This window comes from Bufo gargarizans, chromosome 5, assembly GCF_014858855.1.
Source record: "Bufo gargarizans isolate SCDJY-AF-19 chromosome 5, ASM1485885v1, whole genome shotgun sequence".
NCBI classification, from domain to species: Eukaryota; Metazoa; Chordata; class Amphibia; order Anura; family Bufonidae; genus Bufo; species Bufo gargarizans.
Genome location: NC_058084.1, coordinates 1,721,021 through 1,737,644, shown reverse-complemented (window position 1 = coordinate 1,737,644; position 16,624 = coordinate 1,721,021). Strand labels below are relative to the sequence as shown.

At 49.3% G+C, this 16,624-nt stretch overlaps 1 protein-coding gene across 1 annotated transcript in view; it reads right to left on the bottom strand.

Annotated features, from left to right (window-relative positions):
- LOC122937768 (alanine aminotransferase 2-like) overlaps positions 1 to 16,624 on the bottom strand; it is a 91,747-nt gene that overhangs the window by 55,949 nt on the left and 19,174 nt on the right. Inside the window, exons 2-4 of the mRNA XM_044292803.1 lie at positions 6,762 to 6,892; positions 6,199 to 6,288; positions 5,198 to 5,306 (exon numbers count right to left, since the gene is read on the bottom strand). Of these exons, the coding sequence (XP_044148738.1) occupies positions 5,198 to 5,306; positions 6,199 to 6,288; positions 6,762 to 6,892 (330 nt within the window). The remainder of the gene's footprint in view (positions 1 to 5,197; positions 5,307 to 6,198; positions 6,289 to 6,761; positions 6,893 to 16,624) is intronic.

Genomic DNA, 16,624 nt, shown 5'->3' with positions numbered 1-16,624 from the left:
ACAGTGAGTACCTGGAGATCCCAGGAGAGGGCAACACTCACCTACAGGCCCACAATCTACACAATGAGTACCTGCAGATTCCAGGAGGGGGCGACACTCACCTACAGACCCACAATCTACACAGTGAGTACCTGCAGATCCCAGGAGAGGGCGACAATCACATACAGACCCACAATCTACACAGTGAGTACCTGCAGATCCCAGGAGAGGGCGACACTCACCTACAGGCCCACAATCTACACAGTGAGTACCTGCAGATCCTAAGAGAGGGCGACACTCATCTACAGACCCACAATCTACACAATGAGTACCTGCAGATCCCAGGAGAGGGTGACACTCACCTACAGGACCACAATCTACACAGTGAGTACCTGCAGATCCCAGGAGAGGGCGACACTCACCTACAGACCCACAATATACACAGTGAGTACCTTCAGATCCCAGGAGAGGGCGACACTCACCTACAGACCCACAATCTACACAGTGAGCACCTTCAGATTCCAGGAGGGGGTGACACTCACCTACAGGACCACAATCTGTACAGTGAGTACCTGCAGATCCTAGGAGAGGGCGACACTCATCTACAGACCCACAATCTACACAGTGAGTACCTACAGATCCCAGGAGGGGGCGACACTTACCTACAGACCCACAATCTACACAGTGAGTACCTGCAGATCCCAGGAGGGGGCGACACTCACCTACAGGCCCACAATCTACACAGTGAGTACCAGCAGATTCCAGGAGGGGGCGGCACTCACCTTCAGGCCCACAATCTACACAGTGAGTACCTGCAGATCCCGGGAAGGAAGGGGGGGGGGGTGACACTCGCCTACAGGCCCACAATCTACACAGCGAGTACCTGCAGATCCCAGGAGAGGGCGACACCCACCTACAGGCCCACACTCTACACAGAAAGTACCTGCAAATCCCAGGAGGTGGCGACACTCACCAACAGACCCACAATCTACACAGTGAGTACCTGTAGATCCCAGGAGGAGGCGACACTCATCTACAGACCCACAATCTACACAGTGAGTACCTGCAGATCCCAAGATTGGGTGACACCTACAGGCTCACAATCTACACAGTGAGTACCTGCAGATCCCAGGAGGGGGTGACACTCACCTACAGACCCACAATCTACACAGTGAGTACCTGCAGATCCCAGGAGGGGGCGACACTCGCCTACAGGACCACAATCTACACAGTGAGTACCTGGAGATCCCAGGAGAGGGCGACACTCACCTACAGACCCACAATCTACACAGTGAGTACCTGCAGATTCCAGGAGGGGGCGACACTCACCTACAGACCCACAATCTACACAGTGAGTACCTGCAGATCCCAGGAGGGGGCAACACTCACCTACAGGACCACAATCTACACAGTGAGTACCTACAGATCCCTGGAGGGGGCGACACTTGCCTACAGACCCACAATCTACACAGTAAGCACCTGCAGATCCCAGGAGGGGGCGACACTCACCTACAGGCCCACAATCTACACAGTGAGTACCTGCAGATCCCGGGAAGGGGGGGAGGGGTGACACTCGCCTACAGGCCCACAATCTACACAGCGAGTACCTACAGATCCCAAGAGAGGGCGACACTCACCTACAGGACCATAATCTACACAGTGAGTACCTGCAGATCCCAGTAGGGGGCGACACTCACCTACAGATCTACAATCTACACAGTGAGTACCTACAGATCCCAGGAGGGGGGCGACACTTACAGATCCACAATCTACACAGTGAGTACCTGCAGATCCCAGGAGGGGGTGACACTCACCTAAAGACCCACACTCTACACATTGAGTACCTGCAGATCCCAGGAGGGGGGGGCGACACTCGCCTACAGACCCACAATCTACACAGTGAGTACCTGCAGATCCCAGGAGGGGGTGACACTCACCTAAAGACCCACACTCTACACATTGAGTACCTGCAGATCCCAGGAGGGGGGGCGACACTCGCCTACAGACCCACAATCTACACAGTGAGTACCTGCAGATCCCAGGAGGGGGCGACACTCGCCTACAGGACCACAATCTACACAGTGAGTACCTGCAGATCCCAGGAGGGGGTGACACTCACCTACAGACCCACAATCTACACAGTGAGTACCTGCAGATCCCAGGAGAGGGCGACACTCACCTACAGACCCACAATCTACACAGTGAGTACCTGCAGATCCCAGGAGGGGGCGACACTCACCTACAGATCCACAATCTACACAGTGAGTACCTGCAAATCTCAGGAGGGGACGACACTCACCTACAGACCCACAATTTACACAGTGAGTACCTGCAGATCCCAGGAGGGGGTGACACTCGCCTACAGGACCACAATCTACACAGTGAGTACCTGCAGATCCCAGGAGAGGGCGACACTCACCTACAGGCCCACAATTTACACAGTGAGTACCTGCAGATCCTAAGAGAGGGCGACACTCATCTACAGACCCACAATCTATACAATGAGTACCTGCAGATCCCAGGAGAGGGTGACACTCACCAACAGGACCACAATCTACACAGTGAGTACCTGCAGATCCCAGGAGAGGGCGACACTCACCAACAGACCCACAATCTACACAGTGAGCACCTGCAGATTCCAGGAGGGGGTGACACTCACCTACAGGACCACAATCTGTACAGTGAGTACCTGCAGATCCTAGGTGAGGGCGACACTCATCTACAGACCCACAATCTACACAGTGAGTACCTACAGATCCCAGGAGGGGGCGACACTTACCTACAGACCCACAATCTACACAGCGAGTACCTGCAGGTTCCAGGAGGGGGCGACACTCACCTACAGGCCCACAATCTACACAGTGAGTACCAGCAGATTCCAGGAGGGGGCGGCACTCACCTTCAGGCCCACAATCTACACAGTGAGTACCTGCAGATCCCAGGAGGGGGGGGGGGTGACACTCGCCTACAGGCCCACAATCTACACAGCGAGTACCTACACAGTGAGTACCTGCAGATCCCAGGAGAGGGCGACACCCACCTACAGGCCCACACTCTACACAGAAAGTACCTGCAAATCCCAGGAGGTGGTGACACTCACCAACAGACACACAATCTACACAGTGAGTACCTGCAGATCCCAGGAGGGGGCGACACTCACCTACAGATCCACAATCTACACAGTGAGTACCTGCAAATCTCAGGAGGGGACGACACTCACCTACAGACCCACAATTTACACAGTGAGTACCTGCAGATCCCAGGAGGGGCGACACTCGCCTACAGGACCACAATCTACACAGTGAGTACCTGCAGATCCCAGGAGGGGGCGACACTCACCTACAGGCCCACAATCTACACAGTAAGAACCTAAAGATCCCAGGAGGGAGCGACACTCACCTACAGACCCACAATATACACAGTGAGTACCTGCAGATCCCAGGAGGGGGTGACACTCACTTTCAAACCCACAATCTACAAAGTGAGTACTTACAGATCCCAGGAGAGGGCGACACTCACCTACAGGACAATAATCTACACAGTGAGTACCTGTAGATCCCAGGAGGGGGCGAAACTCACCTACAGACCAACAATATACACAGTGAGTACCTGCAGATCCCAGGAGGGGGCGACACTCACCTACAGGCCCACAGTCTGCACAGTGAGTACCTACAGATCCGGGAGGGGGGGGGCGACACTCACCTACAGATCCACAATCTACACAGTGAGTACCTGCAGATCCCAGGAGGGGGCGACACTCACCTACAGGCTCACAGTCTACACAGTGAATACCTGCAGATCCCAGAAGGGGGCGACACTCGCCTACAGGCCCACAATCTACACAGTGAGTACCTGCAGATCCCAGGAGGGGGCGACACTCCCCTACAGATCCACAATCTACACAGTGAGTACCTGCAAATCCCAGGAGGGGGCGACACTCACCTACAGGCCCACAATCTACACAGTGAGTACCTGCAGATCCCAGGAGAGGGTGACACTCACCTACAGGCTCACAATCTACACAGTGAGTACCTGTAGATCCCAGGAGGGGGCGACACTCACCTACAGATCCATAATCTACACAGTGAGTACCTGCAAAACCCAGGAGGGGGCGACACTCACCTACAGATCCACAATCTACACAGTGAGTACCTGCAGTTCCCAGGAGGGGGTGACACTCACCTACAGATCCACAATCTACACAGTGAGTACCTGCAGTTCCCAGGAGGGGGCGACACTCACCTACAGGACCACGATCTACACAGTAAGTTCCCGCGGATCCCAGGAGAGGGCGACACTCACCTACAGGCCCACAATCTACGCCAACCTGCGGCTCTCCAGCTGTTGTAAAACTTCAACTCCCACCATGCCCTGCTGTAGGCTGATAGCTGTAGGCATTCTGGGAGTTGTAGTTTTGCAACACCTGGAGAGCCGCAGGTTGGCCATCCCTGATCTACACAGTGAGTACCTGCAGATCCCAGGAGGGGGCAACACTCACCTACAGACCCACAGTCTACACAGTGAGTACCTGCAGATCCCAGGAGGGGGCGACACTCACCTACAGGCCCACAGTCTACACAGTGAGTACCTGCAGGTCGCAGGAGGAGGCGACACTCACCTACAGGCCCACAGTCTACACAGTGAGTACCTGCAGGTCCCAGGAGGGGGCGACACTCACCTACAGACCCACAATCTACACAGTGAGTACCTGCAGGTCGCAGGAGGAGGCGACACTCACCTACAGGCCCACAGTCTACACAGTGAGTACCTGCAGATCCCAGGAGGGGGCGACACTCACCTACAGACCCACAGTCTACACAGTGAGTACCTGCAGATCCCAGGAGGGGGCGACACTCACCTACAGGCCCACAGTCTACACAGTGAGTACCTGCAGGTCGCAGGAGGAGGCGACACTCACCTACAGGCCCACAGTCTACACAGTGAGTACCTGCAGGTCCCAGGAGGGGGCGACACTCACCTACAGACCCACAATCTACACAGTGAGTACCTGCAGGTCGCAGGAGGAGGCGACACTCACCTACAGGCCCACAGTCTACACAGTGAGTACCTGCAGGTCCCAGGAGGGGGCGACACTCACCTACAGACCCACAGTCTACACAGTGAGTACCTGCAGATCCCAGGAGGGGGTGACACTCACCTACAGGCCCGCAGTCTATACAGTGAATACCTGCAGATCCCAGGAGGGGGCGACACTTACCCACGGATCCATTGTTCATGTTCTTCAGGATTGTATGGGCTCTGGTCTTGGCGTCTTCTGGGAACTGACCACTTTCCAGCAGCTCTGGGTAGGTGCATAATGCGGCCACCTGGAGAGGAGATAATCAGGTTGACCTTCAGAAACTGGAAAGGACGTCTATTCACTGTAATAACAGTCTGCGACTTTTTCATACACCATTTCAAGATCTCTGCTTGTTGTCAGTGAATACAGATATTCTTCTTTTCGACCAATAGCTAAAACCTGCCCTGACTTAAAGGGTCACTGTGCTTTTAGAAAACCTTTGTCATGTTATTGTTAGTGACATATCAAAGTTTAGATTGGGGGGAGGAAGCGAGATGGACTCATTGGAAGGTCTCTGGGCCTGTCTGGCTCCCGCCTCGTGCAGCAGAGACAGAGAGCGCCTCTCTCCCCTGATTCTGGAGATTGTGGGGGTGTCAGCGCTCAGACCCCACTGAGCTAAACTTTTAATATGTCCCTATAAAAGTGTTCATAAAGCACAGTGACCCTTTAATACTGCTCCCACGTCATAACAACATGATCCATCATCAGAACAATAAGATCTGTCAACAGAATGATGGGATCTGTTATCTGAAAAACAGGATCCTTCATGAGAACTATTGGATCTGTTATCAGAACAACAGGATTGGTCGTCAGAAATTTAGGATCCATAATCAAAACAATAGGATTCATTATCAGAACAACAGGATCCATCATCTGATCAATAGGATCCGTTATTATAATAATAGGATCCTCCATCAGAAAAATAGGATCTATCATCAGAACTATAGGATCTGTCATCAGAACAAAAAGATCCGTCATCAGAATAGGCTCTTCCAACAGAACAATAGGATCCGTCATCAGAACAATAGGATCCATCATCAGAACTAAAGGATCTGTCATCAGGACAATGATCTTATGTTTATAGCAGTGAGTATGGCGCCATCTCTGCTGGACAATATGGCCGCCACCTCCAGACTTACCTGGCGGACGAAGGTGCTCGGCTTTTGACCCATCGCCTGAATGTCTCCAAAGAAGCAGGGCGTGATCTTTGTGAAGGGTTTGTGGATCCCCTGCAGTAAGGAATGATGAGAGTTATATGATGAGAGTAACATATATTGTTGTTGGTGGGATCCAGTAACATATTGCTGGGAATCCAGTATCTTATATTATTGTTGGTGGGGGGTCCAATAACATATTGCTGGGGATCGATCCAGTATCTTATATTATTGTTGGGGGGGGGGGGGTCCAGTAACATATTGCTGGGGATCCAGTATCTTTTATTATTGTTGGTAGTGGGGGGGGGGGGGGGGGGCAGTATCCAATATCTTAAATTATTGTTGGGGGGGGGGGGGCAGTATCTTATATTATTGTTGGGGGGATCCAGTAACACATTGCTGGGGATCCAGTATCTTATATTATTGTTGGGGGGGGGGATCCAGTAATATATTGCCGGGTTCCAGTATCTTATATTATTGTTGGGTGGATCCAGTAACATATTGCTGGGGATCCAGTATGTTATATATCAATACATGATACACTTTACCTCTTGAATTTCCCTCTGGATCTCTTCCGCTCGGGTGGATAGAGATCCCAGGATCGGGACCCTGGCAGCTCGAACCTTCTGATTCATTGATCTCAGGGTCAGCAGCTTCTCGCGGGAAGTCATTCTGATCTCTGCAAGATCCAAGGTGAAGAGAAGGGGCAAGATTTCAGTATGGCCGACACCCCAGTATTAGAATACACCTGACAACCCAATATTCTCATACACCTGACACCCCCGTATTTTCATACATCTGACACCCCAATCTTATCATACACCAAATGCCCCAATATTATCATACATCTGACACCCCAATATAATACACCTGACACCCCAGTATTATCATATACACCTTGACATTCCAGTATTATCATACACCTGACACCCCAATATTATCATACACCAAACGCCCCAGTACTATCATACACCTGACACCATAGTACTATCATACACCTGACACCCCATTATTATCATACACCTGACACCCCAATATAATAATACACCTGACACCCCAGTATTATAATACACCTGACACCCCAGTATTATAATACACCTGAAACCCCAGTATTATCATACACCTGACACCCCAGTATTATCATACACCTGACACCCCAGTATTATCATACACCTGACACCCCAGTATTATCATACATCTGTCACCCCAATATTATCATACACCAAACGCCCCAGTACTATCGTACACCTGACATCATAGTACTATCATACACCTGACACCATAGTACTATCATACACCTGTGACCCCCAATATAATAATACTACCTGACTCCCCAGTATTATCATACACCTAACACCCAAATCTTATCATACATCTTACACCCAAATATAATACACCTGACACCCCAGTATTATCATACACCTGATGCCCCAATATAACCATATGCAGTGGACGAGTTTGGGGTGGCCCCAATGCTACGCTGGGTTCCTTGGACACCGTTGAAGTATCACCATGTGTTGCTGCTCTCTGGAAAGGATGGTAAGGAGTGGTGCACCCCAATAGGAAATAAGTTCAGGGTCTGCAGTAACCAGGGGGCTTCTCTACTGGAGGAATTCAGGTGCAAAACAAAACAGGCGAGGCATAGGGCTGGCTTCTCCACTCTCCTCCCTAGGACCAGGCATAGGGCTGGCTTCTCCAGTCTCCTCCCTAGGACCAGGCATAGGGCTGGCTTCTCCAGTCTCCTCCCTAGGACCAGGCATAGGGCCGGCTTCTCCACTCTCCTCCCTAGGACGAGGCATAGGGCTGGCTTCTCCAGTCTCCTCCTTAGGACCAGGCATAGGGCCGGCTTCTCCAGTCTTCTCTCTAGGACCAGGCATAGGGCTGGCTTCTCCAGTCTCCTCCTTAGGACCAGGCATAGGGCTGGCTTCTCCAGTCTCCTCCTTAGGACCAGGCATAGGACTTGCTTCTCCAGTCTCCTCTCTAGGACCAGGCATAGGGCTGGCTTCTCCAGTCTCCTCCTTAGGACCAGGCATAGGTCCGGCTTCTCCAGTCTCCTCTCTAGGACCAGGCATAGGGCTGGCTTCTCCAGTCTCCTCCCTAGGACCAGGCATAGGGCCGGCTTCTCCAGTCTCCTCCCTAGGACCAGGCATAGGGCTGGGTTCTCCAGTCTCCTCCCTAGGACCAGGCATAGGGCTGGCTTCTCCAGTCTCCTCCCTAGGACCAGGCATAGGGCTGGCTTCTCCAGTCTCCTCCCTAGGACCAGGCATAAGGCTGGCTTATCCACTCTCCTCCCTAGGACCAGGCATAGGGCTGGCTTCTCCAGTCTCCTCCTTAGGACCAGGCATAGGGCTGGCTTCTCCACTCTCCTCCCTAGGACCAGGCATAGGGCTGGCTTCTCCACTCTCCTCCCTAGGACCAGGCATAGGGCTGGCTTCTCCACTCTCCTCTCTAGGACCAGGCATAGGGCTGGCTTCTCCAGTCTCCTCCATAGGACCAGGCATAGGGCTGGCTTCTCCAGTCTCCTCCCTAGGACCAGGCATAGGGCTGGCTTCTCCAGGCTCCTCCCTAGGACCAGGCATAGGGCTGGCTTCTCCAGTCTCCTCCCTAGGACCAGACATAGGGCTGGCTTCTCCACTCTCCTCCCTAGGACCAGGCATAGGGCTGGCTTCTCCACTCTCCTCTCTAGGACCAGGCATAGGGCTGGTTTCTCCACTCTCCTCTCTAGGACCAGGCATAAGGCTGGCTTCTCCACTCTCCTCCCTAGGACCAGGCATAGGGCTGGCTTCTCCACTCTCCTCCCTAGGACCAGGCATAGGGCTGGCTTCTCCACTCTCCTCCCTAGGACCAGGCATAGGGCTGGCTTCTCCAGTCTCCTCCCTAGGACCAGGCATAGGGCTGGCTTCTCCAGTCTCCTCCCTAGGACCAGACATAGGGCTGGCTTCTCCACTCTCCTCCCTAGGACCAGGCATAGGGCTGGCTTCTCCACTCTCCTCTCTAGTACCAGGCATAGGGCTGGTTTCTCCACTCTCCTCTCTAGGACCAAGCATACGGCTGGCTTCTCCACTCTCCTCCCTAGGACGAGGCATAGGGCTGGCTTCTCCACTCTCCTCTCTAGGACCAGGCATAGGGCTGGTTTCTCCACTCTCCTCTCTAGGACCAGGCACAGGGCCGGCTTCTCCACTCTCCTCCCTAGGACCAGGCATAGGGCTGGCTTCTCCAGTCTCCTCCTTAGGACCAGGCATAGAGCTGGCTTCTCCAGTCTCCTCCCTAGGACCAGGCATAGGGCTGGCTTCTACAGTCTCCTCCCTAAGATGAGGCATAGGGCTGGCTTCTCCAGTCTCCTCCCTAGGACCAGGCACAGGGCTGGCTTCTCCAGTCTCCTCCCTGAGATGAGGCACAGGGCTGGCTTTTCCAGTCTCCTCCCTGAGATGAGGCACAGGGCTGGCTTCTCTGGTCTCCAGTGGTCCCTAATTTCAGCACACTAGAGGCTCTGACTGCTCTCCTTATATACCATCTGTAGCTAGACTGGAACCTTCTAGTGGGAGGGGTGGAGTGGAGAAACTCAACACAAACAGATACAATGTTTCAACTCCCATCTGTCATAGACTTACATTAGAGCTTAAATGATACTCAATGGCAATGAAACAGCAGAGTTTCCAGACTTAAAGGATAACTGTCATATTTGTTTTTATTTGCCAGTCTATTAGAGCTCGGCATGTATACCTGAGTTAGTCTGTCAATGATTGTCAGAAGATCTGTAATCACCGTATAATAACAGCTTTCATTAATGTCCCCGTCCCTTTCCACTGCTCCATTAACAGACGGTTGCTGGGGCTCATCTGTCTCCGGCTAAGAAGACGGAGGGGCGGTCCTTCACACTGCATGCCTGCATTAGGCTTCAGAGTGAGGGGGCGTGTCTCTCAGTAATCCAATCTGATTGGCTGTCAGGAAGCAGCTGGCTACAGCATGTTTGTATGTGTGTCATGCTTCGGTGTGGGAGGGAAACCTACACTGAACGTAGGAGGAAAAGGGGTGAGGGGAAAAGGCCTGGAAACTAGGGAAAGGAGCAGCTCACCTCCTAGAGAAACCCTAATCAACGTCCTGACTGACTGCCAGTATGAACTGACCCCAAAGGTAGGTGAGTTCATACACCGGAACCTAAAGTCCTAACTCACCCTGTAGGACCCTGGTACTAATGTCAGGACAAGAGACAACCTGTTCCTCCAAATGGTAGGACAGACAGGAGTATGCTTTATTTACAGATGCCTAACCAGGCAATGGAACCTATCTTGACCCAGGTGTAAATTAATCAATAAATTAAGGAATGTCGCACTAAGACACTGAAACCACACCAGGTGCTCCTGTGAATTGAGACCACTCTCTCAATACAGTAAATTATTTAAAATGAATAAACAGGGCACTCAAGGATAACAGAGACCAGGTACTATAAGCAAATATTAGCTTTTATTACTACAACGAAAAAAGTTGATAAAACAATGTAGCACAATGTATCACAAATATAACAGATAAAACTATGTATCATAAGGATTGTAACATGGGTAAGCTGTAGACAGAGTAAATTGTGTTTGATGACCAGCTGATAAATGTTCAAAAATGCGATCTAAATAGGCCTCTTAGTCCAATGGGAATGACTCCGAAAATAATGTCAGTATTTCATTAACTGCAGTATTTCAAATAAATATGGCGACGTCACGCCAAAGCAATCTAGGTAGCGGCGTCCCGCTCCTGAATAGCTTGCAAAGAGAGATAATCCGTTACCTTTCCTTCGACCTGTTGTTCATCCGATGATATTACTTTGAGCCTTCAGGTGTTTTTACTCCCAGAATATGCCTTTAGTTGTTTTTAGCACTATTCCATCAGGATATTGGGGTCGGCTCGTTTTTTCGGTTGCGGTCGGTTGGTTGGTAAATTCAATGTTTCAGTACAGCAATGGGGTGTAGCACCAGACGCGTTTCGGGGTTCAACCCCTTCCTCAGTGGCATGCTTCACCCCATTACACACCCCTCTTTTATACTGAGTATTCCTTGCTTTAATTGGTCCCATTTTGGTCGTAACTTCCTGTTTGTCAATCAGCTCAGGTGTTCACCCTTGCAGCTCTGACATAAGCATAATGTCTTTTAAAGGAGATTTGTCAAAAGTAGCAAGGCACCAAAAAAAGTCTTTTTTAACGTCTTTAGCAATTGACTGTAGTTCTGCAATTTCATCCAATTATATATCTCTGACTGCCGCATGTTATGGTACAAAAAACGCATCTACACCTTGTGCGTTTTTGATGCGTTTTTGATGCGTTTTTTGTTTTTGCATTTTTTTTTTTTTTTTTTTTTTTTGGGTGAATAAGAGCAGAACTAGTTCTACCAAAGACGTATTACTCGTATACAACTTCAAAATTAGAATTAAATTCCACTTTCAGGGGATACTTTGTAACCCAGTAGCTGTTTGCAACATATCACACGCATATAACAAATGACATCACTTATACAACCATATATAGATCAGATTTTCGATTAAAACATATTATGAACACAAATAGAGCATTTTAAAATAAAATAATAAAACTCCAAATACTATATAAAAAAAGTTAAGATAGGGGATGTCCTGTGGTGGGCATAATGTCATATAAAGAAGATTTGTCACAAGTAGGGAGGCACCAAGAAATCATCTTTTTTAGCGCCTTTAGCAATTGAGTATAGTTCTGCAGTTTCATCCAATTGTATTACTCTGACTGCCGCATGTTATGGTCCAAAAAAGCGCATCTACACCTCATGCGTTTTTGATGCCGTTTTGATGCGTTTTTTGTTTTTACAGTTTTTTTGGGTGAATAAGAGCAGAACTAGTTCTGCCAAACACATCTTACTCATATACAACTTCAAATTTAGTGAAAAATTGAGAAAAATTCCACTTCCAGAGGATACTTTGTAGCCCAGTGGCTGTTTGCACCATACCACATACATATAACAAATGACATCACTTGTACAACCTATAAAAAATCAGATTTTCGATTCAGACATATTATGAGCACAAATACAACATTTTAAAATGAAAAGTGTTAAAGCACAGTGCACCACCACACTGATGAAAACGTTACCTGGACCATTATAAGGAAGGAGAGATGTGCACTCTCCCCCTATATGCCTGTAGGCGTGTGCCTACTAGTGTCACTATAAGGGCCAATCACTACCGTAGCACCGTTTGCGGTATCACTACCCGCTGAGAGTGGTTGACATAGCAACCTTATAGGGTGGTGGGAGACTGGAGATATCAGCCCACTATACACATGGCGCATTACGCGTCTCAATTGATCTCAGACTGGGATTTGTAGAGACTAAAACCGCAAAAGGGACTCAGTGCCCAGCAGTGAATGCCCAAAATAACTTGATTGTACAAATGATCCAAGCACCGTCGGCCTGCTGACCGCTGGGTGCTGGTTAACAATGGAATGGTGCACAGCAATTAAAAAACTAGCACTGCCCCCCGACATGTTTCGCCAGTATTCTGGCTTCTTCAGGGGTGAATGGGCAGCCATGAATGACCCCAGCCACCTAGAGGTTTAAATAGTATATGGGCTGATTGACAGAATAACCATCCTATCAGACGCAAAACGCATGGCACAACCAACCAATCAGGGCCATAGGCACTCCCCCACACCATTCCGATTGGAGTACCGAAAATCCGTCGCCTGCTGTACACGTCATCGGTGACGTGCTGCGCCCAGAGTGACTGCGCGAAAACTTAGGCTATGTCCGCTAAAACTACATTAATGCGCATGCACCCGTCGCCCACTAGACACGTAATCAAAGACGTGCTGTGCCCGAAATACCTGCGCGAGCACTTGGAATACATACACTAGTTCTGTGGGACTGCGCATGCACTGCGCTTTGTGTAGATGCACACGGACTTGGACATGGAAAGAAAGGTGAGGGGAGAGAAAAGACCTGCGCAAATGAATGATGCGCCAAGACTTAGAGCTGAAAACTGTTGTGGATGAGATCGAACGCAAACCTCACAATACAGCGCTATACAAATGAGCACCATACTAAGGGCTACTGCGTATGTGCCCACTAATAGGCAGAACAACAGGAGACATAGTTGCTCATCTGCTCAGCTAGTTCCTTTAAAGTACAGACCAAGGAACAGAAATAACCTAACAGCGCAGGTTTAATACATCTTGGCCATAAAGCAGTTACAAGTGTTCATAACACTAGCTGGAAATGGCCAACTACAGGTGGCAGTATGACACGTCCTCTGAATAAACAGAAAAAGGTGATTGGTTGGGTGACATATGCATTGGTAACAGTAGGTATGCATTTTGTCCAGGACAAGTGTCAGTGTTTATATTTTGCTACTAACATGACACTAAATATTCTAACATGGCCCTTTTGGTCAGATCAATGGCTGGGGTCCACAAAACCTCTTGGCTCAATGTCGGGATGTATCTAGGAAAAGTTGGCAAATAGACAAACAGAAGAACAAATAACAAAACAAGAAATTACAACCCTCCTTAATTATCCAAGAAACACAGTGAAGGCAAATCCTTCATAGAGCCCTTTGGGGCTGAGACTGTCGAGCCGATAGAGCCACCTAGTTTCTTCTTGCAATAGGATGGCATCCAGCAAACCACAAAAAGACTAAAGCTATAAACCGCACAGCATGGTGGGAGAAGTCACAATAAATAGGGAAGGTAAATTGACCACATAAGCAACACCTGAAGCAAGGGTTGTGGCCATTACCAGAAACAACACAAACACAAATTGATCCACAAGGAACCTGTCAGATCAAACCACCATTCACATCAGTTGCCGGTACCCATATCCTCTCCTCTGGTCCATAACACTTTCAGTGAACAAGATACTGGAGATCTACAGAGAACTCCAGAGTCAATAATCTTGGCGATCTGAAATTCCAAACTACCGTCCATCATGACAGGAGCGGGTGGCAAGAAAGACGGCTCCAAAGGTTCAACATATCTCTTCAGCAAAGATTTATGAAACACATTAGGAATTTTCAGAGCCTGAGGAAGTTCAAGACGAAAAGTTACAGGATTAATAATGGCAGAGATCTTCTATGGACCAATAAACCTTGGACCCAACTTCCAAGAAGGAACCTTCAACTTAATGTTTCTTGTGGACAGCCACACAGAATCACCCACTCTTAGGTCTGGACCATTCATACGTTTCCTGTCAGCCGCACGTTTATACTTGTTGCCCATATTCATCAAGTTATTTAGAATTTTTCGCCATATAGAAGACAATGGTGACGAAAAACATTCCTCCTCAGGAATACCAGAAGTATCTGAACCTGAAAATGTGCCAAACTGCAGGTGAAACCCATATGCCCCACAAAACTGCGACTTCCCAGTGGACTCCTGTCTACGATTGTTTATGGCAAACTCTGTCAGTGACAAAAACGAGGACCACTCACCTCTCAAGTAAGTCTCCAGACTCTGATTAGTGCGCTCCGTCTGTCCGTTCGACTAAGGATGAAAAGCCGAAAAAAATGACAGTTGTACCTCCAGTTGAGTACAGAACGCCTTCCAGAATCTGGACACAAACTGAGTCCCACGATCCGAGACCACGTCAGAGGAGGAATGGCTTGTTGTTGCAGTGCTTCACTATGTGCGTGCCTTCTCTAATATTTCACAGGATGTTAATGGAAAGAAACGCCTAACAAAGCTAGTGTGTGCTTGCTGGAAGTTGGTGGAAGACGTATATCAGTCTTATTGGCTTGGAGTTTTGCGCAGCCCCTTTCATATATAATCTGGTTAAACAAATCAGGAATCAAAGGAAGGGGGTAAGGATCACAGACAGTAATCCGATTGAGCTCACGGAAATCCAGACATGGCCTAAGGGTTCCGTCCTTTTTTTTTAACAAAGAAAAACCCTGCAGCCACTGGAGACTTGGAAGGTCTTATGTGTCCTTTAGCCAAACTCTCGGTAATATACCCTCTCATGGCCGTTCTTTCGGGTCCAGAAAGGTTATACAATCTAGATTTGGGTAACTTAGCTCCAGGAATAAGGTTGATAGGACAATCACATTCCCGATGCGGAGGTAAGTCCTGGAATCCACTCTCAGAAAATACATCGGCAAAATCAGATATAAAAGAGAGTAATGTCTTAGTGGTTAATGCAGAAAAAGATGTATTCAGACAATTGTCAACTCAATAATCACCCCAATCCAGAATCTGTCTCTCTTGCCGATCGATGGATGGATTCTGCTTGCTTAACCACAGTAAACCCAGAACCACCGGAGCAGGGAGACCCTCCAACACAAAACACGAGATGAATTCCTAATGAAAGTCACCCACTCTTAATCGAATGTCAGGCACCATCTGAGATAAACCCTTCTGAGTTAGAGGTGCAGAATCAATAGCAAAAACCAAAATGTTTTTCTCTAATGCACTCAGTGACAACCCGTGCATACGGACGAACGGAGCATCAATCAGGTTCACCTGCGCTATGCCAGACCTAGCAGGGGAGTTATATGTGAGGTCACGGTGTGAGCAATAGGTGGGCCGAGGTAAGTACAGTTCTGGTTACTCACGGTTATGTCGTCCCTGGGCGGCTCGCATAAGTGAAGAGGAGAACGGCACAAGGATTCTGTGGGGCACACTCTGGTGTAAGGGGCACTGGCCAGATGGTGTTCGAGGTGCCCTTGGTGGTCTGTATTAATGTGCCTGTGGCGAGGTCCCTTGTAGTCGTGACGCCAGTACCTTTTGTGGAGGTACAACCATTTACTGTAGTGTCAATGGAGGAACTTGAGACTGAGACGAGTAGGATGAAACTCCAGATGGCTCTTTACTGATGATGACTCCTGGTTACATCCACAGGCATTAGACAGTCTCCTGATACAGTCCGCCATTAGGCACAGTCTCCCAGACATACGGGGAAAGGGAAATGCAAGTCCTCAGTGAAGTACCGGCTCTGGTAATAGATAAGAAGCTACTGGTCAGACTGGGCTGGTGATAATGGACGTCTGACACTGGTCACAACTCCGGCCTGATCCTAATCCTTGGTTGAAGGTGCTTCTCTGAATCCTGGAACTTCTATTCCAATGCTGTTCTGACAGTTGGAGTTTGAACTGGAGGTGCGGATGCTTCATGCTGTCTCCTACACCTGGTACGAAGGTGCCTAATAAGTCCTCAGGTAATGATTATCCTGCTGATCCTTTGTCTTGCATAAACGTGATAATTCCTTAGATACTCGGCTGCATACAGTTTAGACATTGGTCACCCTGGAGGAGCGATCTATAGCAGTGGATTGCTCACCTCTAGGAAGAATACTTGCAGGCCTTAACCCTGGACTGTGGAGCCGACAGAGCAGAGAGGCTGGGAAGAGGCCTCCCTCCAGATATCCAGCTACATGGCTGCTGCTTTCTGACTATGGAGAGACCTGGA